The sequence below is a fragment of the Mus musculus genome, chromosome 8, assembly GCF_000001635.26.
Source record: "Mus musculus strain C57BL/6J chromosome 8, GRCm38.p6 C57BL/6J".
NCBI lineage: Eukaryota > Metazoa > Chordata > Mammalia > Rodentia > Muridae > Mus > Mus musculus.
Genome location: NC_000074.6, coordinates 95,238,192 through 95,254,374, shown reverse-complemented (window position 1 = coordinate 95,254,374; position 16,183 = coordinate 95,238,192). Strand labels below are relative to the sequence as shown.

At 48.7% G+C, this 16,183-nt stretch overlaps 1 protein-coding gene across 2 annotated transcripts in view; it reads left to right on the top strand.

Annotated features, from left to right (window-relative positions):
- Cngb1 (cyclic nucleotide gated channel beta 1) overlaps positions 1–15,332 on the top strand; it is a 67,543-nt gene extending 52,211 nt beyond the window's left edge. For both annotated transcript variants that reach the window (NM_001195413.1, XM_006531140.3), the window contains 8 exons: positions 172–313; positions 967–1,126; positions 2,197–2,294; positions 2,387–2,470; positions 5,338–5,456; positions 5,855–6,001; positions 11,967–12,186; positions 12,894–15,332. In NM_001195413.1, coding sequence (NP_001182342.1) covers positions 172–313; positions 967–1,126; positions 2,197–2,294; positions 2,387–2,470; positions 5,338–5,456; positions 5,855–6,001; positions 11,967–12,186; positions 12,894–13,181 — 1,258 coding nt within the window. In that variant the 3' untranslated portion in view covers positions 13,182–15,332. The remainder of the gene's footprint in view (positions 1–171; positions 314–966; positions 1,127–2,196; positions 2,295–2,386; positions 2,471–5,337; positions 5,457–5,854; positions 6,002–11,966; positions 12,187–12,893) is intronic.
- The last annotated feature ends 851 nt before the right edge of the window (positions 15,333–16,183 follow it).

Genomic DNA, 16,183 nt, shown 5'->3' with positions numbered 1-16,183 from the left:
GGCATGTTCTCACAAGGCTGGGGCAGAGCCTCAGCCACCCCACGTAACACTTGAGAGGAGGGGGCATCTTCTTGCATCTGTATGGGATCCCTATGGGTGTCTGAACCAGGATCACAAGATCAGCCCGGCCGTTCCTGTAGTGACCAAGGTCCTTTTTCCACCTCTTACTAGTTATATTCGATGCTACTACTGGGCTGTGAAAACCCTCATCACCATCGGAGGACTGCCCGACCCCCAGACGCTCTTTGAGATTGTCTTCCAGCTGCTGAACTATTTTACCGGGGTCTTTGCTTTCTCTGTGATGATTGGACAGGTAGGTGACTGCAGCCACATCACACATCCATCACCTGTAGTTCTCCCACCCCCGCTGGAAGCTTCTCTGTGCGTTGTGGCTTTGGGGACTGAGCTCAGGGAAGACTTGGGACCAGAAGATGTCTGTGTCCCAGGACTGCCCGAGGCCTTCCTGTTTGAATGGTAGTCCCTTTGGGGAGCACAGGAAGCCAGGTGGCTACCTGGCTTTTTCAAAGGCTGCGAACCCGGGCTGTTCCCTGTAAGCAAACCCTTTCGGGGTCTCTGATGTGATGTGTGACTTGTGTTCTAGTCTGGGCCTGAGGCAATAGCTGAGAGTTCTCAAAGCAAACTTGGAAGGGGCCCATTCTGAGAAGCAGTATTCAGGGGGGGCCCAGAGTTCCACCCTGGAGGAGAGCGGCTATACACAGAATCAGCTTATCACAGTGAGACATCCAACCCCAACATGGTGCCAGGAACCCGAGATGGCCAGAGAGGTCTGCAGCCATGCATCAGCTTCTAGTGGCTTTGCTTTATGTTTGGCCATCTGTGTTTCTGTCTCTGGCTTACCTACAAGCATAGGTCCCTGACTTCTGTACTGCTACATATCCAACCAGTGTCCTGCCTGGCTTAGGCCAGCCACTTCTCTGACCTCCCCTCGCTGTTGTCTCGTTCCAGATGAGAGATGTGGTGGGGGCCGCCACAGCGGGGCAGACCTACTACCGCAGCTGCATGGACAGCACAGTGAAGTACATGAACTTCTACAAGATCCCCAGGTCTGTGCAGAACCGTGTCAAGACCTGGTATGAGTACACCTGGCATTCGCAAGGCATGCTGGGTAAGACTGGCCAAGCCCCTAACCCTCTACATCCCCCAGCCAGCCTTCACCTGATTCTCAGATTGACCAGTTCTTCCCTTGTCCTGTGTGTCCTGAGGATTCTCTGGTGGTTGTACCCTGAGCCATTGATATTAGAGAAACCTCTCAAGGCCAGTGAAGACTCTGGAAAACCTAAGGGGCATGTCCTCTGGACAGCCACTCTCCTCTTGCTCCATCTACCTTGAGACGCAGCTCCATCCAAGGTGTAGGCACTTCCAACCAAGTAAACAGCCGGGTGTGGCAGCCCAGGCCTAGGATCCCAGCATTTAGGAGGGCTGCTTTAAGTTTTACCCAAGGCTGAACCACACAGCTAGACCATGTCTCCAAATGAGTAAAGTGGTGGGTGGGCCAGTGAGATGGCTCAGTCAGTGGAGGGGCTTGCTGCTAAGCCTGATTGATGACTCAAGCTCAATTCCTAGGATCTAAATGGTAGGAGAGAACTGACCCCTGTAAATTGTCCTCTGACCTCTCCACGTGTACCATGGTACAGTGCGTTTATGCGCACATGTTTTTGTTTTGTATTTTTAAAATCAAAGTAGGGGTTGACAGTGCTACAAGTAGCTACAAGTAGAGATTATTGACACAGAAGCTGGGTAGGGACACCAAGGACAGGCTTCCTGGAGGACGTGGCTTTAGTCCTTAGTTTTGAAGGTTGAGTAGGAGTTTGGTTTGGTTTTGTTTGGTTTTGTTTTTTTGTTCTTTGTTTTGGTTTGGTTTTTCGAGACAGGGTTTCTCTGTGTAGTCCTGGCTGTCCTGGAACTCACTCTGTAGACTAGGCTGGCCTCGAACTCAGAAATTCGCCTGCCTCTGCCTCCCGAGTGCTGGGATTAAAGGCATGCGCCACCACGCTCACTCAGAGTTTGGAAAGGAGGTGATGGTGTTCCTGACAAGGGAACTCATAGATTCTGAAGTAGCCCCCTCTGGCGGGAGAAGCTGAGCTGGCTAAGCCAGTGCAGGGCCTCACATGGTTGTGTGCGGGTGTGTGAGGGGCCCAGGTCTGAACTCTGACCCCTGCTGGGTCTCTTTTCCAGATGAGTCAGAGCTGATGGTACAACTTCCGGACAAGATGCGACTGGACCTGGCCATTGATGTGAACTACAGTATTGTCAGCAAAGTGGCCCTCTTTCAGGTACCCCCACAGGTGCCCTCCCCCTGGGGGGAGGGTCTGGGACAAAGCCCCCTGCCTTCCTCTGACAGACTCCTCCCCCTCCATCTGGGCAGGGCTGTGACCGGCAGATGATCTTCGACATGCTCAAGCGGCTTCGTTCTGTTGTCTACCTACCCAATGACTATGTGTGCAAGAAGGTGAGCTGTGTGGGCTGTGTGCCCACAGGGTTGGGAGAAGGTCTGCTCACCCTGCACAGCAGCCATGATGCAGATGAGCCCTGGGTGCCGCTGCCAAAAGCTTCCAAAGCTCCCATCACACAGAGGAGCCAGCCTTGCAGAAAAGGGGTGGTGGGGCTTCTAAGCCACAAACCTGCTGCCAGGGTCTCATTCTTGCCATCAGGAAAGTGGGTGAAGGAATAGGCCAAATTAACAGCTGCAACTGGAGACCCGTGGGTGGTTTATAGCCCTGAAGTGTTTTGTGAATTTCTTTAAGTGGAATTAATCCCTGACATTTAAAAGTTGGAAGATTTCACATCAAAATCCAAACATCTGGATGAAACTGAGCATTGACCAGCTCTGGGTCCCACTTTCTGTAACAGCAAGAGTCGGCATGGGAGGAGTAGGGGTTAACACTAAAGGGACAGGTGGTGCCCTCCCTGTAGGACACCACAGGTCCCACCTCTCTGTTCCACCCCACACCAGGTTCCCTTCATTGCTTTGAGCCACACAGGAAACATGTATGTTAGAATCTGACTCTTGACAGTGTCGAAAGCCCTTTGTGCTCCTTGTTAAAGGGTCCAAGGTGGCTGCAAGGTCACCAGGGGCAGGGGGTAGGCAAATTTTAAGTCTTTTGTATGGAGGTATTAATAAGTCTGGGTGAGTGTATGGGGTGAAAACGTTGTAAGACTTGGAAGCCTCTAACCCCTGTCAGGTGGATTCAGCCTTTTTAAAAATTAGTACTATTTATTATTTTTGAGACAGGATCTCTTTATATAGCCGGGGCTATCCTGGAACTCACTATGTAGACCAGGCTAGCCTTGAACTCACAGAAACCTGCCTGTCTTTATCTCCTGAGGGCTGAGATTAAAGGTGTGTGCCACCATGCCTGGCTTTAAATATATATTTCAGTCCTCTGAAATAGTATTAAGTGCTCTTCACTACTGAGCTTTCTCTCTAGCCCTTCATTTGTTTTTTTTAAAGATTGATTGATTGATTTGTTTGTGCATTTATTTATTTATTTATTTATTTATTTATTTATTTATTTATTTATTTATATGAGTACACTGTCGCTGTCTTCAAACGCACCAGAAGAGGGCATCAGATCCCATTACAGATGGTTGTGAGCCACCATGTGGTTGCTGGGAATTGAACTCAGGACCTCTGGAAGAGCTATCAGTGCTCTTAACCATTGAGCCATCTCTCCAGCCTCCATCCAGCCCCCTCATTTTAAATTACTTATTTGCTATAGGGAGTTGAGGGGGTGGGTTGTGCAACCACAACCAGGTCAAAGTAGGAGGACAACCTGAAGGATTTGGTTCTCCATCCCCTTTGTGGGTTCTGGGGACCAAACTCTGCTCCTCGGGATCGCCAGCAGATGCCTCTACCTGCGAAGACATCCCTTGAGTTCAGTTTACAGGTTTGTGTTGGGCCAACACCCATAGCTATCCCTAGCCAAATGTGGCTCAGAGAGCCGCAGATTGGGTATGTCTGTTGGGCAGTATGCTAGGTAGCAATGAAGTTTTTGGTAGTAAACTGCTGAGCCAGGAGAGGAGAGGAGAATTCAGAAGGCTGAGCATTTAAAGCTGCTGCCTTGGGAGGCTGGGAGAAGTTTGGGAGCATTAGAGCACTTTATACAGTCAGTGTTAGAGCCACTTCCTTGGTTGGGTAGGTGGCTTCCCCTCTCTGAGTCCCATTCTTCTTGTGGATAAAAAGTGTAGGTGCAGTGCCTCCCTCATAGGGTGAAACAATTGCTGTCACTGTTTTCTGTGTGTTGGCATGGAGTTTGCATCAGGCGACTAAGGTGTTGGGGAGCATGTGTGAGCAGCACCCCCTGCTGTTGATTCCTCCGAGACTCTCTGAGACACTGGGACTTTGACCCCAGATGTCAGAACAGAGAAGGGAACACCAGATCACGAGTGTGTGTGATGTACTGGGATCCTGTAGAGGAAGTCAAGGTGTGACTGGGTTACTGTCACCCATTTTAATCATGACAGGTGTGATTGACAGGTGGCCGTCAAGACAGGGTGAGGCTTGGAAGGTGTGTGGAAGGTATATGGCAGGTTCCCGTTTCTGATCGAATCCAGAGCAAGCCATACATTCATCCATTCCCACAGTCACTCATTCATTTGTCCATTCATTCATTCATTCATTCATTCATTCATTTGCTCCTTTGCTTTTTAACTTGGGATTTGAACCACTGTGTGACAGGGCTGGCAGACCAACTGGCCCATTTCTTCAAGGAACAAGATAGGCATCTTCTCTCTGGCTCTCTTCCACCTATAGATGTTTTCTGTAAGAGTGCAAGTTGGCTAGGATTAGGGCCAATCTACTCAAGTAGGTCATCTGCCAACTGAGGGCATATTAGGGGGTCCTGGGGATTTAGGGTCTCACCAGACAGAGCCTAGGTTTGGGGGCAGAGATCGACCATGGCAACCATGCACCCTGAAGTCAAGCTGTCTGACCCGAAATCCCAGTCCTGGTTTGACTTTGCATTATGGTCTTGGTAGAGCATAATCTTACCATAGCAGGTTCACCCGTGGGAAGCACGCCCACCGACAGCAGCCCAGAAAATGCCCTGGGGCCTGTGGGCCTCCTGACAGTTACCATCATTCTCGTCTCAGCAAACACTAGCCAAGCTCCTGAGGTGAGAGCATAGATTCTCACTCGGTGTGGATCATGGGTAGTAGTACAAGGGAGAGCTACAGAGTAGCATCATACCCAACATTCAGAAGAGAAGATGGAGGCCAAGAGGAAATTGACCCAATCACACCACACGATCTGGTAGGGCAGGGCTGGAGCAGCCTCAGTGGCCACAGGGTGTGGGACTCAGCCTTCTTCTGTTCCAGGGGGAGATTGGCCGAGAGATGTACATTATCCAGGCGGGGCAGGTGCAGGTGCTGGGCGGCCCAGATGGGAAGGCTGTACTGGTGACACTCAAAGCCGGATCGGTGTTTGGAGAAATAAGGTCAGTGGCGGTAGGCGGTGTGTGTGAAGGTGGTGGGGAAATGCAAAGTTGAATGAATGGGAACAAAAGCCAAGCCCCTGGCTGGCACACACCCGTAGTTCCAGTTACCAGGGAGGCTCATAGGAAATCAGCCCGAAAGAAACAGTAATATTCTATTGCAAACCCTAAACAATTCTAGCCATGATGGTGCACACCTCTAATCCCAGCACTGAGGAGGCAGAGGCTGGCAGAGCTCTTTGAGTGTTCAAGGCCAGCCTGGTCTACATAGTGAATTCCAGGACAGCTAGGGCTACATAGTGAGATCCTGTCTCGAAACAACAACAGCAGCAAAAACCTAAAACAATTTCTCTAAAACCACAGCCTCCAAAGGGTCTCATTTCCCTACCTTTCTACTCCAGCTTGCTGGCTGTCGGGGGTGGCAACCGGCGCACAGCCAACGTGGTGGCCCATGGCTTCACCAACCTCTTCATACTGGACAAGAAGGACTTGAATGAAATTTTAGTGCATTACCCGGAATCTCAGAAGTTACTTCGGAAGAAGGCCAGGTACAGATTCCCTTTGTTTGTTTTCTTTTCAGGTTCTGAGCAGTGACTGGGAGAAGGAGGGGCTCTCCTATCGTTGTAAGACCATTGTGAATATGAGGGTGTTTGCTACAGAAACTGTACTGTGCTCTCAACAGTAATCCATGTTCAGATTGTGTGGAGTGTCTGGTAGCTTCCTTTTCCTTCCTGGATCAAGTCAAAGGCCCCGTCCTGCATAATGTGCCCAGTGTCCTGTTTCCTCTGACCTGGGGCAGCTCCTTTCTAAGGTGGCTATCTCTAATGGCTTTGATCTCTTTTCAGCCAACAGGCCAGCTATGTTTTAGAATGCTCCTTGGATTAGGTATATCTGGTATTTTCTGGCCATGGCTTTTTGGTTCTGCACTTGGTGCAGAAATGACCTCAAAGCAGCATAAGAGGGACACGTTGTCTGGGTTCTTCCCAGGTAATGAATTCCCCTCAACCTCAGGGACAGGATTTCTGTGCTTCAAAGTTACAGTTTCTTGCTACTTGACAAGCAATTAGTGGGGTCTCTTTGCAGGCACATACATGTTCCTGCTCCTACCCAGCTTGTCCTGCCATTTGGTGGGCACTAGTCTGCCCCTAGGCACCTTGCTGCTCAGTGGTCTCTCTGAGCCATCTCTGTCTAACCTCCCCTGGCCTCCCACTCCTGTGGCTCCCACTCGGCTATATAGAAACCCTCCCTCCTCCCCCACCATGTCCCAGGTGTGTTTTTTCCATGGGCAGGCATTACTTTGTTTTAAGAAACACCTATTACAGTTATTCTGAGGCTCCAGTTGCTCTCATTTGGCCAGTGGAACCTCTTCAAGCTGATTCTTGTTACCCTTTGATGTCCCGTTACAAGTCAACATTTCCTGTGTCTGCAGGCACAGGAAGAAATAGGCACCCCAAGACAGCCCGGCTCATCTTGGGCTCCCCCACCGCCCACGCCACTGCTTTCCTAGAAAGGGCAGTTTATTCAAGGAACCAAATTTCTTCTGGTGGGAAATATCTGGAGGAGTTCTGTGGGAGATGGGTTGGGGATGGAGCCCAGGGCCTTACCCGTGCTAGGCATGTGTGCTTCTGTCTAGGTCCAGCCCACCAGTAGTTTTTAGAAACTGGTGTGGTGTTTCATGCCTATAATTGCAGAGGCAGAGGCAGGAGGATTGCTGCAAATTCAAGACCAGCCATGTCTGTGGTGCAAGTTCCATGCCAGCCAGGGCTATATTTCTTAAAATAATGAGGTAAAAATAAAATGGAAACAAGATCTGAACCTAAGGAGTACTTATTGCTACCAGGTTTCCTCGTGAATCCGGTTAAGTGTATATCAATATATACATGTGAATATTTCAGATTTATAAGCACACACATGTCAATATTGATTTTTCCGTAGATAGTGATGAATTGGTAGATCGACAAGACAATTTCAGAGCAACTCTAGAGTTGGTTCTAATCATCTGTCTTTCTACACTTTTTTTTTTTTATATAATGGGCTCCTGGGAGTGACTCTCATTTCTTTATTTTTTTTATTTAATTCTTATATAAATTATATACATATATATATTTGAGTACACTGTAGCTGTCTTCAGACACACCAGAAGATGTCATCAGATCCCATTACAGATGGTTGTGAACCACCATGTGGTTGACTGGGAATTGAACTCAGGACCTCTGGAAGAGCAGTCAGTGCTCTTAACCGCTGAGCCATCTCTCCAGCCCTCTTTCTACACTTCTAAACCCCTTTCCTGACACCAAAGGCACTTGGCTGTCTTCTGAGTTATTTATTCATTTGTCCAATGATACAATGTTTCAGAATTTTTAACCCATCCACTGTGAGAAGGCAAGACTTTCAAGCAGAGTAGATAAAAGTTACTTTTGCCTTTGGCTCGAATATCTATGGTAAATATCTATGGTAAAATATTGAAGTTATGTGAGTTGAGGGCTGGAGTGTGGCTCAGCAACAAAGACTTGCCTCTTGGGCCTGGGACTCTGGACTGGAACTCCAGCATGGGACCGGATAGGGATGTAGGCACAATGTTATTGTGCCCTGTGTCCTCTCTCTCCCTCCCCCTCCCCTGGCTTATTCTCTCCCCCATTCAATCATTGGCTGATCAGTTCTATATTGACCAGTCAGGGAATAATTGGGAATTCAAACAGGAGAAGAGGGTCCAGGAGACAGCATAAGAAAACAGAAACATTTGACTAGCTCTCATGTAATATGCTAGGTTTATTTGCTGGGCTTGCCTTCTGTTTAAGGCTCTACCCATCTGACTATAGTTGATGTTGATGTTTTTGTGACAGAGTCTCACTGTGTAGCCCTACCTGGTCTGGAATTCAGAGTTACTTGCCTCTCCAGGGCTGGAATTAGAGGCATGCGCCACTATGCTTAGCTTAGTGAACTTCCGGTCTCAGCTTCTTGAGGGCAATCTCAGGTGTGTTCTGCCACGGCTAGCAAGATTGGGTTTTTGTTGTTGCTGTTTTTGTTGTTGTTGATTTGTTTTAATTTTTGAGAATATAAAATGTTAACAGTACTCCTGAAGCACAAAACTGTATGCTCAGGAAAGTGTCACAAGTCCTCCTTCGCCTGTCATCTGCCCCTATAAGGAGCTAAATACATTAGGTTTGGGGATATTTTTGTTTTCTTTCTTTAGTACCCAGCGTCTTGCACACACTAGGTGGATGCTCTATCACGGAGCCTAGCCTCAAGCTTTTAAGTTTGTCATATTTGATTTGTATTTGGGGCAGGATCCTGCTCCATTGGCCAGGCTGCCATTCCTGTTGTAGTCCAGGTGAGCACCACCATCTCCGTCTCCATCTGCCTCAGCCTCCTAAGGAGCAGGGCTCACAGGCCTGTGCCACCTGGTCTGCCTAGGCTCCTTGACTCCCATGTTTTCCATCTTGTGTTTTCCTCTTTTCAAAAACAGGCAGGCCCTTGGCTGTGTTCTTACTTCCGGTTTTGTGGATGATAGCTTATTGTCAGCTGCAGTCACAGACAGCCTTCCCTCCCCTCTCCTCCCCTTCCTTCCCCCACAGTGAGCACTTGGCATAGTGCCAATGCTTTACAACTATGAATAGCAATGCAGGTGTGTGTGTGTGTGTGTGTGTGTGTGTGTGTGTGTGTGTGCGCGCGTGCATGTGTGTTTGGATTTTGTATTGAGCAGTAAGTTATTTTGTTTTTAGAAGAGCAGATTTCTGCTTTCTAGTCCTTCAGATGAGATTTCAAACAGAGCAGCATGCTATGGTATTGAGAGGCTCGGGAGGTGTGGGGTGGCTGGTGACACCCAAATCCCTTCTTTGTGATATACTGGCTGGGTGAATTTGCAAAATTTACTTGACTTTTCTAGGGTTAGTTTCTGCATCTATAAAATAGAAGTAACCATCTCCTACTTTGTCTGTTGTGAAGATTAAGTAAGCTAGTCCAAGCCAGGCATGGTGGCACACCCAGCACTGGGTAAGGTAGAGGTGTATCTCTATGAGTTCAAGACTACCCAGGTCTATTTATTGAGGTTCAGGACAGCCAGAATAACCTAGTAAAACCCAGTCTCAAAACAAAACAAGACAAAACACAGTAAGACAACACCATCCATGTTAAAAATGTAATAGTCCAGCCGCCTTTAATCCCAGCACTCGGGAGACAGAGGCAGGTGGATTTCTGAGTTCGAGGCCAGCCTGGTCTACAGAGTGAGTTCTAGGACAGCCAGAGCTACACAGAGAAACCCTGTCTCGAAAAAAAGGGGGAAAAAAAAAGAAAGAAAGAAAGAAAAATGTAATAGTCCGTGTGTGTGCCTCTGTGTGTGTGTGTGTGTGTGTGTGTGTGTGTGTGTGTGTGTGTGTGATCTCATAGCCTCAGGCTATCTTGTAATTTACTCCCTATATAGCAGAGACCCGCCTTGAAGACCTGTGTGTCCTATGTCTTTCTCCTGAGCACAGAGACACCCTCCCTCCTCATCCAGCCCAGGCCTGTGTTTGCAGATTTCCTCTTGCTAACACTTGGAGATCGGTGCTCACTGGTAGACGGGTTCCAGCCTGGGGTCACGGAGGCTGATGATCCTTTTAAGAAAGATTTATTAGGAGAATTATTAATACTATGGATGGACAGACAGACAGCAGCATGGCAGGAGCTCTTTACCTGAGCCTTTTGGGGAAATGAGGAGGGACATGAGGATTCTCCTGGAATCCAGGCATCGGGGAGTCAGTTAGGAGCCTAAAGATTCACAAGCAGGCCCTGGGTAAAGGGTTTGCTGTTTCCTTTCCAAAAGAAAGGAGGCCGCTGCAGGTGGGCGTGGTCTGAGCAGCAGTCTGGCTCAGATTCTAATAGCAGACCCTTGTGATCACCACAGACTTGCACAGGGTGGCCATAGACTGGGTCCTAGTGTGTGCTGTAGCTGGTGTCGAACAAGGTGATACCCTTCCCCTGAGCAGATCAGTGCAAAAGGAGGGAAAGTTTGTTTGGGCTCTTGGTTTCAAAGGTTTCATTCCATGGTTGCCTGACACATACATGCACACATATGCATACATACATACATGTACACATACATGTATATACAAATGTATAGATAAATATGTACACAATATACTGAGAGGGGGAGGGAGGGAGAGGGAGAAGGAAAGAGAGAGAGAGAGAGAGAGAGAGAGAGAGAGAGAGAGAGAGAAAGAGAGAGGAGAGGGAGGCAGCCAGCCAGATAGATTGAAATCCCAGATCCTCTTCAAAGTATTACTCCCAATGACACATCCTTGTGAATGGGCTTTTCTCATTTGTATATTCTAGTCCCCACTCTCCTGCTTCATGTACTTTCCAGAGCAGAGGCCTGCCTGGATCATGGAGAATTCCATTCATGTAGACAGGTCTGCCAGCCATGACTCAAAGCTGAGCAGCCAGCAGCTGTCCCCTCCATTGCTCTTTGTCACTCCAGCACAACACGGAGCCTCCCTGCTGCCTGTCATGTGTGAATTATGGACTCACATGACAGAGGTGACAGCGCTTGGGCTGCTGGCGAGCCGGCTTCCAAGCCTTCTGATGGATGATCACGCTTGTGTCTCCTGGGGAAAGCCAGGGAGAAATGCAAATCTCAGGCGATTAATATCACCGCACGCAGTTTAAGCCCATTGGCTCTGATTTGCTAAGCAGCCGGCAGCAGCCTCATTTAAAAACAAAAACCAAACACACTGAGCTGGCACCCTGATGAATGAATTTGCCAATTAGCAGTCTCACCCACTAGACTGCAGGCAAAATTCAATTGTTCTTGAGCCAAGCTGTTCATCACACGTTGATAGCATGAAAAATCCCTAGTAAAAAGTGCTGGCTCTCTCGATGGAAAATTCTGTCCTTATTCAAAGAGACAGGGTGCTGGGTCACACCTGATCCCTCCTCTGCTTCTGCCTCTGCCACTTCCAGGCCACCTGGAGCACTTCTGTCCCTGCCCCTGCTCTGAGCTTCAGTTTCCCCCATTTTCAGGGGCACGATAATCCCAGTCTTTTTTTTTTTTTTTTTTTTCAGATAAAGCAGAGAGGGGGCCAGGATGACCTTTATAATAACCCCTTTTGTGAGAACTAGATCATTCCTTCAGGACCCTAAAGACTTCCCAACACATCCCGCCTCTCAAAGGTTCCATGCTATCTCCCTCCCAGTTTCACCATGAGCCTATGAACCCTTAGAGATAACTGTCCAACCACACCCAAACTATAGCTGTATCCTTCAGTCTGTCCCGTGTGACCTCAGGCAAGTTAACCAATCACTCCTAACCTCGGGGTTCTTATCCCTGTGGCACAGACAGTAAGCTCCACCCCATTGTGGCGATTCTAAGCATCCATCTATCGTAAGCACACAACACCCTGAAATCACCAACCAAAGACAGCACCAACACTACCAACCACAGCCATCACACAGCTACGCGGAGGGTTCTACGCAAGCGCAGGTGAGGAATTCTACTGCTGCGCACGTGGAATGGACGTCGGTGTCTCTCTCTTTCAGGCGCATGCTAAGAAATAACAACAAACCCAAGGAGGAAAAGAGTGTGCTCATCCTGCCCCCGCGTGCGGGCACCCCGAAGCTCTTCAATGCTGCCCTGGCTGCTGCAGGAAAGATGGGCCCCAGGGGAGCCAAGGGCGGCAAGCTCGCCCACCTGAGAGCCAGGCTCAAGGAACTGGCTGCACTGGAGGCAGCCGCGCGACAGCAACAGCTGCTGGAACAGGTAACATGGCCGGGCCCTGGCTCTTGCCCCTTAGCAGGTTTGTTTCAAGAAGGCCCGGGACTTCTAAGAGCCGGCCACACATTCAGTGTTGAGCCTTTCTGTCTCCTTTACAGCAGCAGGCCTTGTTTGGTTGAAACTGACAGAGACAGGTTCAAACCGGATAGATAGAGAAACCTGGTTGGCATCTCCCATAGGTGAGATGCCGAGGCAGGATCGCTACGAATTCTAGGTCAGCCAGGGCTACACAGATTAAGGGCAGTCTGAGCTGTATGAGGCCCTTTCCCAAACAACCCCAAATAAGAAATTATGTTGAGAGAATAGGAATATGATCCCTAAACTATCCCTAGTAGCTGAGCATCGTAGCCCACGCCTGCAATCTCAGTATAGGAGAAGCTGAGACAGGAGGATCCTGAGTTTGAGGCCAACTTGTGCGCCACACCAAATTTAGGGTCAGCCTGAGCTACATATGGAGACATAAAACAAAACAAATTCCCCAAACATGCTGGCCTCTCATCCTCAAACTTCAACTTGCTGATACTATATTGTTTCTCCTACACAACCACGATGCCGCCCTGCCAGGCTACTTGCTTTCACCCATTGTGCACCCTGTCCTCTGGATGCCCCAGAAAGTGGGGGCGAGTTGGCTTGCAAGATCTTCCTGTGCCTTGGAAAATCATGCCTCATGTGTCATGCTCTCTGGGTTTCAGGCCAAGAGCTCGCAAGAAGCTGGGGGAGAGGAGGGCTCTGGGGCCACAGACCAACCTGCACCCCAGGAGCCACCAGAGCCCAAGGACCCTCCGAAGCCACCAGGGCCACCAGAGCCCTCAGCCCAGAGCTCTCCACCTCCAGCCTCAGCAAAGCCCGAGGAAAGCACGGGGGAGGCAGCAGGGCCCCCGGAGCCCTCGGTGAGGATCCGTGTGAGTCCAGGCCCTGATCCCGGGGAGCAGACACTGTCGGTGGAGGTGCTGGAGGAGAAGAAAGAGGGGGCGGAGTGAGGTGCATGAAGCGCCCAGATCCCATCCCCAGGTCTTTGAACCACCCGCCTCGCCAAGCGTCCCAGCCTAAGGGCGCCTTCTCACAGGCTTGTAGAAACGCTCAAATTTCACCAGGTGGTAGTGATGCCCTCGAGCTCCTGCCATTCCCTGAGCACCCTGCTCCCTTCCTGAGGTTGCTATTTTCAAGAAGAAAACCGCCTTGTACTTCTCAAAGATTTGAGGAGAGACTAGAAGAGGGCTCCAACATCAAGGAGAACTCTACTAGACAAATCAAGGGTTGATGACTTGGTAGGGTCCCCACCAGAAGCCACCCTCTGTTTAAATGGTGAAGAGCTGGAGTCCCACTGAGCACCTGCAAACCCAGGACTGGGGAGACCAAGATAGTCCTTGGTTCAAGGGCAGCCAGGGCTACATAGTGAGACTCTGCCTCAAAAGAAAACAGTAGCAAAATTGCTTGAGGAGTTCCCAGGCACCTCGTGACCCCTTTGGGGTCCAAAGACCCTTTGATGGGGGGGAGGGTCGCCTAAGACTATTGTAAAGATCAGATATTTACATTATGATTCACAACAGTAGCAAAATAACAGTAATAAAGTAGCATTGGAAATAATGGTTAGGGGTCACCACAACACAAGGAACTGTGTTAAAGGGTCACAGTGTGAGAAAGGTTGAGAATCACCGAGCTAAGCTCATCCACATCCCAGCAGTAAACACAGTTGTCTAGCTGATGGCAGGGCAGGTGATCCCGGTATTCCTTGCTCCAGGTAGTGATGGCTGCATTATCATCTTAGCGCCCTTGAAAGTATTGCTTATCTTAGTAGGTAACGATATCAAGAGCTCTCCATGCTACTCTGGTCCTAGCATTTAGAGAGTATGCTTGTAGCTGGGTGTCATGGAGGCAGGGGGATCAGCCTGGGCTAGATAGCAATATCCCATCTTAAAAAGGAAAGGGGGAAGTGTATTGGTTCATTGGTGATGACAGCACAGTCCATGTTTAAATGCGTGGTGACATCTCAGCCACTGCTCATCAGTGAGCCTTTGGATTGTTTTCTGATCTCACTCTATCAAGAATAACATGGCAGGGCCATTGAGAGAGCTCAGTGGGCAGAGGCCCTTGCCACCCTACCATGCAAACGTGATGACCTAAGTTATATCTCTGAAACCCATGTGAAGCTGCAAAGTCGACTCCACGAGCTCGCAGTAATAAACTCATCTCCTACACATGGGGTGGCTCACTAGGAAGCATTTACCTGGCCTGTGTGACTTCCTGGGTTTGATCCTCAATACCAAAAGAAAGAACCTCACACAGAGCTAATCTCTCACTAGCACACTTTATTTTTTTAAGCGATGTGGGGTGGGGTCTGGGAGTCTAGTCAGTTTTGTTTTTGTTGTTGTTTGTTTTTTTAACCCTAACATCCTTAAACAGCATCCTCAGAGCTGCATCCTATGTTCTAAAGCCCGGGCCCTGAGAATGCTACCCGCTTGTGGCCAGTATTCCGGATGCTCCTACAGAGTAAACATGCCACCCTTCAGTAAACGGTGGCATGTGTCCCTGGCGCCTCCACGTGAGAGCCTGCTTCATGCGGAATCTGTTTTCTGTGAATGCACCTACTTTTAGATGCTAGCCCTTGAAAATATATTGCTTATTATATGAAGCAAGAGGTTCCCGTGGTTCCTGGGAAGAACGTTAATTTCGAAATGAGATCGGCAGTGTCTTAATTTCACTGAGCTATCTCATTTACGGTGAGACTCACAGAAACAAGATGTTAGGTAAACTGAGTTGGAGACCGGCACTAATCTCCTGTCTGAATTGGACTGGCTGGCCACTGATATAGTCCAGAGATTGCTGTAATCCTGAAGCCTGAAGAGAACACGCATGTGTGCCCATTGATTCTCTCCTCTTTTAATCTCCTTGTTGGGTCTTGCATTGATAATTTGATTGATAATGAACAGCATACCACTTTTTTTAAAAAAACCATATAAATATTCTAAATAGAACTAAAACCAAGAAGCTGCTTAAAAACTTCATTATCAAAATATGCTCAGCCATCGGAACTAGTCTAAGCTGTTTCCACAGCACACAAGAATACTTTCTGTACACGCCGGCTTTCACAGTACAGCTCATTTTAATTAATTAAAGAGTTTAGACAAACATTCCTGGGTTGTGGATTCATTTTAAAACTAGCAGCTGGGGCCAGGTGTGACAGTGCACACCTGGAATACCAACATTTAGAAGGTGGGAGAAGAAGGGTCAAGAGTTCAAGGATGGGCTGGAGAGGTGGCTAAGCAGGTAAGAGCATTGACTACTCTTCCAAAGGTCCTGAGTTCAAATCCCAGCAACCACATGGTGGCTCACAACCACTTGTAATGAGATCTGACACCCTCTTCTGGTGCATCTGAAGACAGCTACAGTGTACATAACATATAATAAATAAATAAATCTTTTTAAAAAAAAGAGTTCAAGGCTAGCCTCAGCTACTATTGAGGCCAGCTGGTATATGAGACCTTGTCTCAGATGAACAAGTGAACAACAACAACAACGCCAACAAGTGGAAAATTACAAGGCTGGCTTGGTGGCATATACCTGTACGCCTAGTCCTGGGAGGATGAAACAGGAGGGTTGAGAGTTCAAGGTCAACCTGGTGAAATAAGGATACCCTGTCAAAAGGCAAACCAACCAAAAGGCTCTTGTGAGAGGAAGGAGCAAGAAGAGGCAAGTAGGGCTGGAGGGATGGCACAGTGGTTAAGAGCACTGACTGCTCTTCCAAAGGTCCTGAGTTCAAATCCCAGCAACCACATGGTGACTCACAACCCTCCATAATGAGATCTGACGCCCTCTTCTGGGGTGTCTGAAGACAGCTACAGTGTACTTACATATAATAAATAAATAAGAAGGGGCAAGGAAAGCAGAAACCTCATCCTAAAGGTAAAGTGGGTGGCCGTGGAGAAAGACAACTGGTAGACCTGTCTACAGGACAAGCTCAAAACACCAGAGGGCTGGCTGT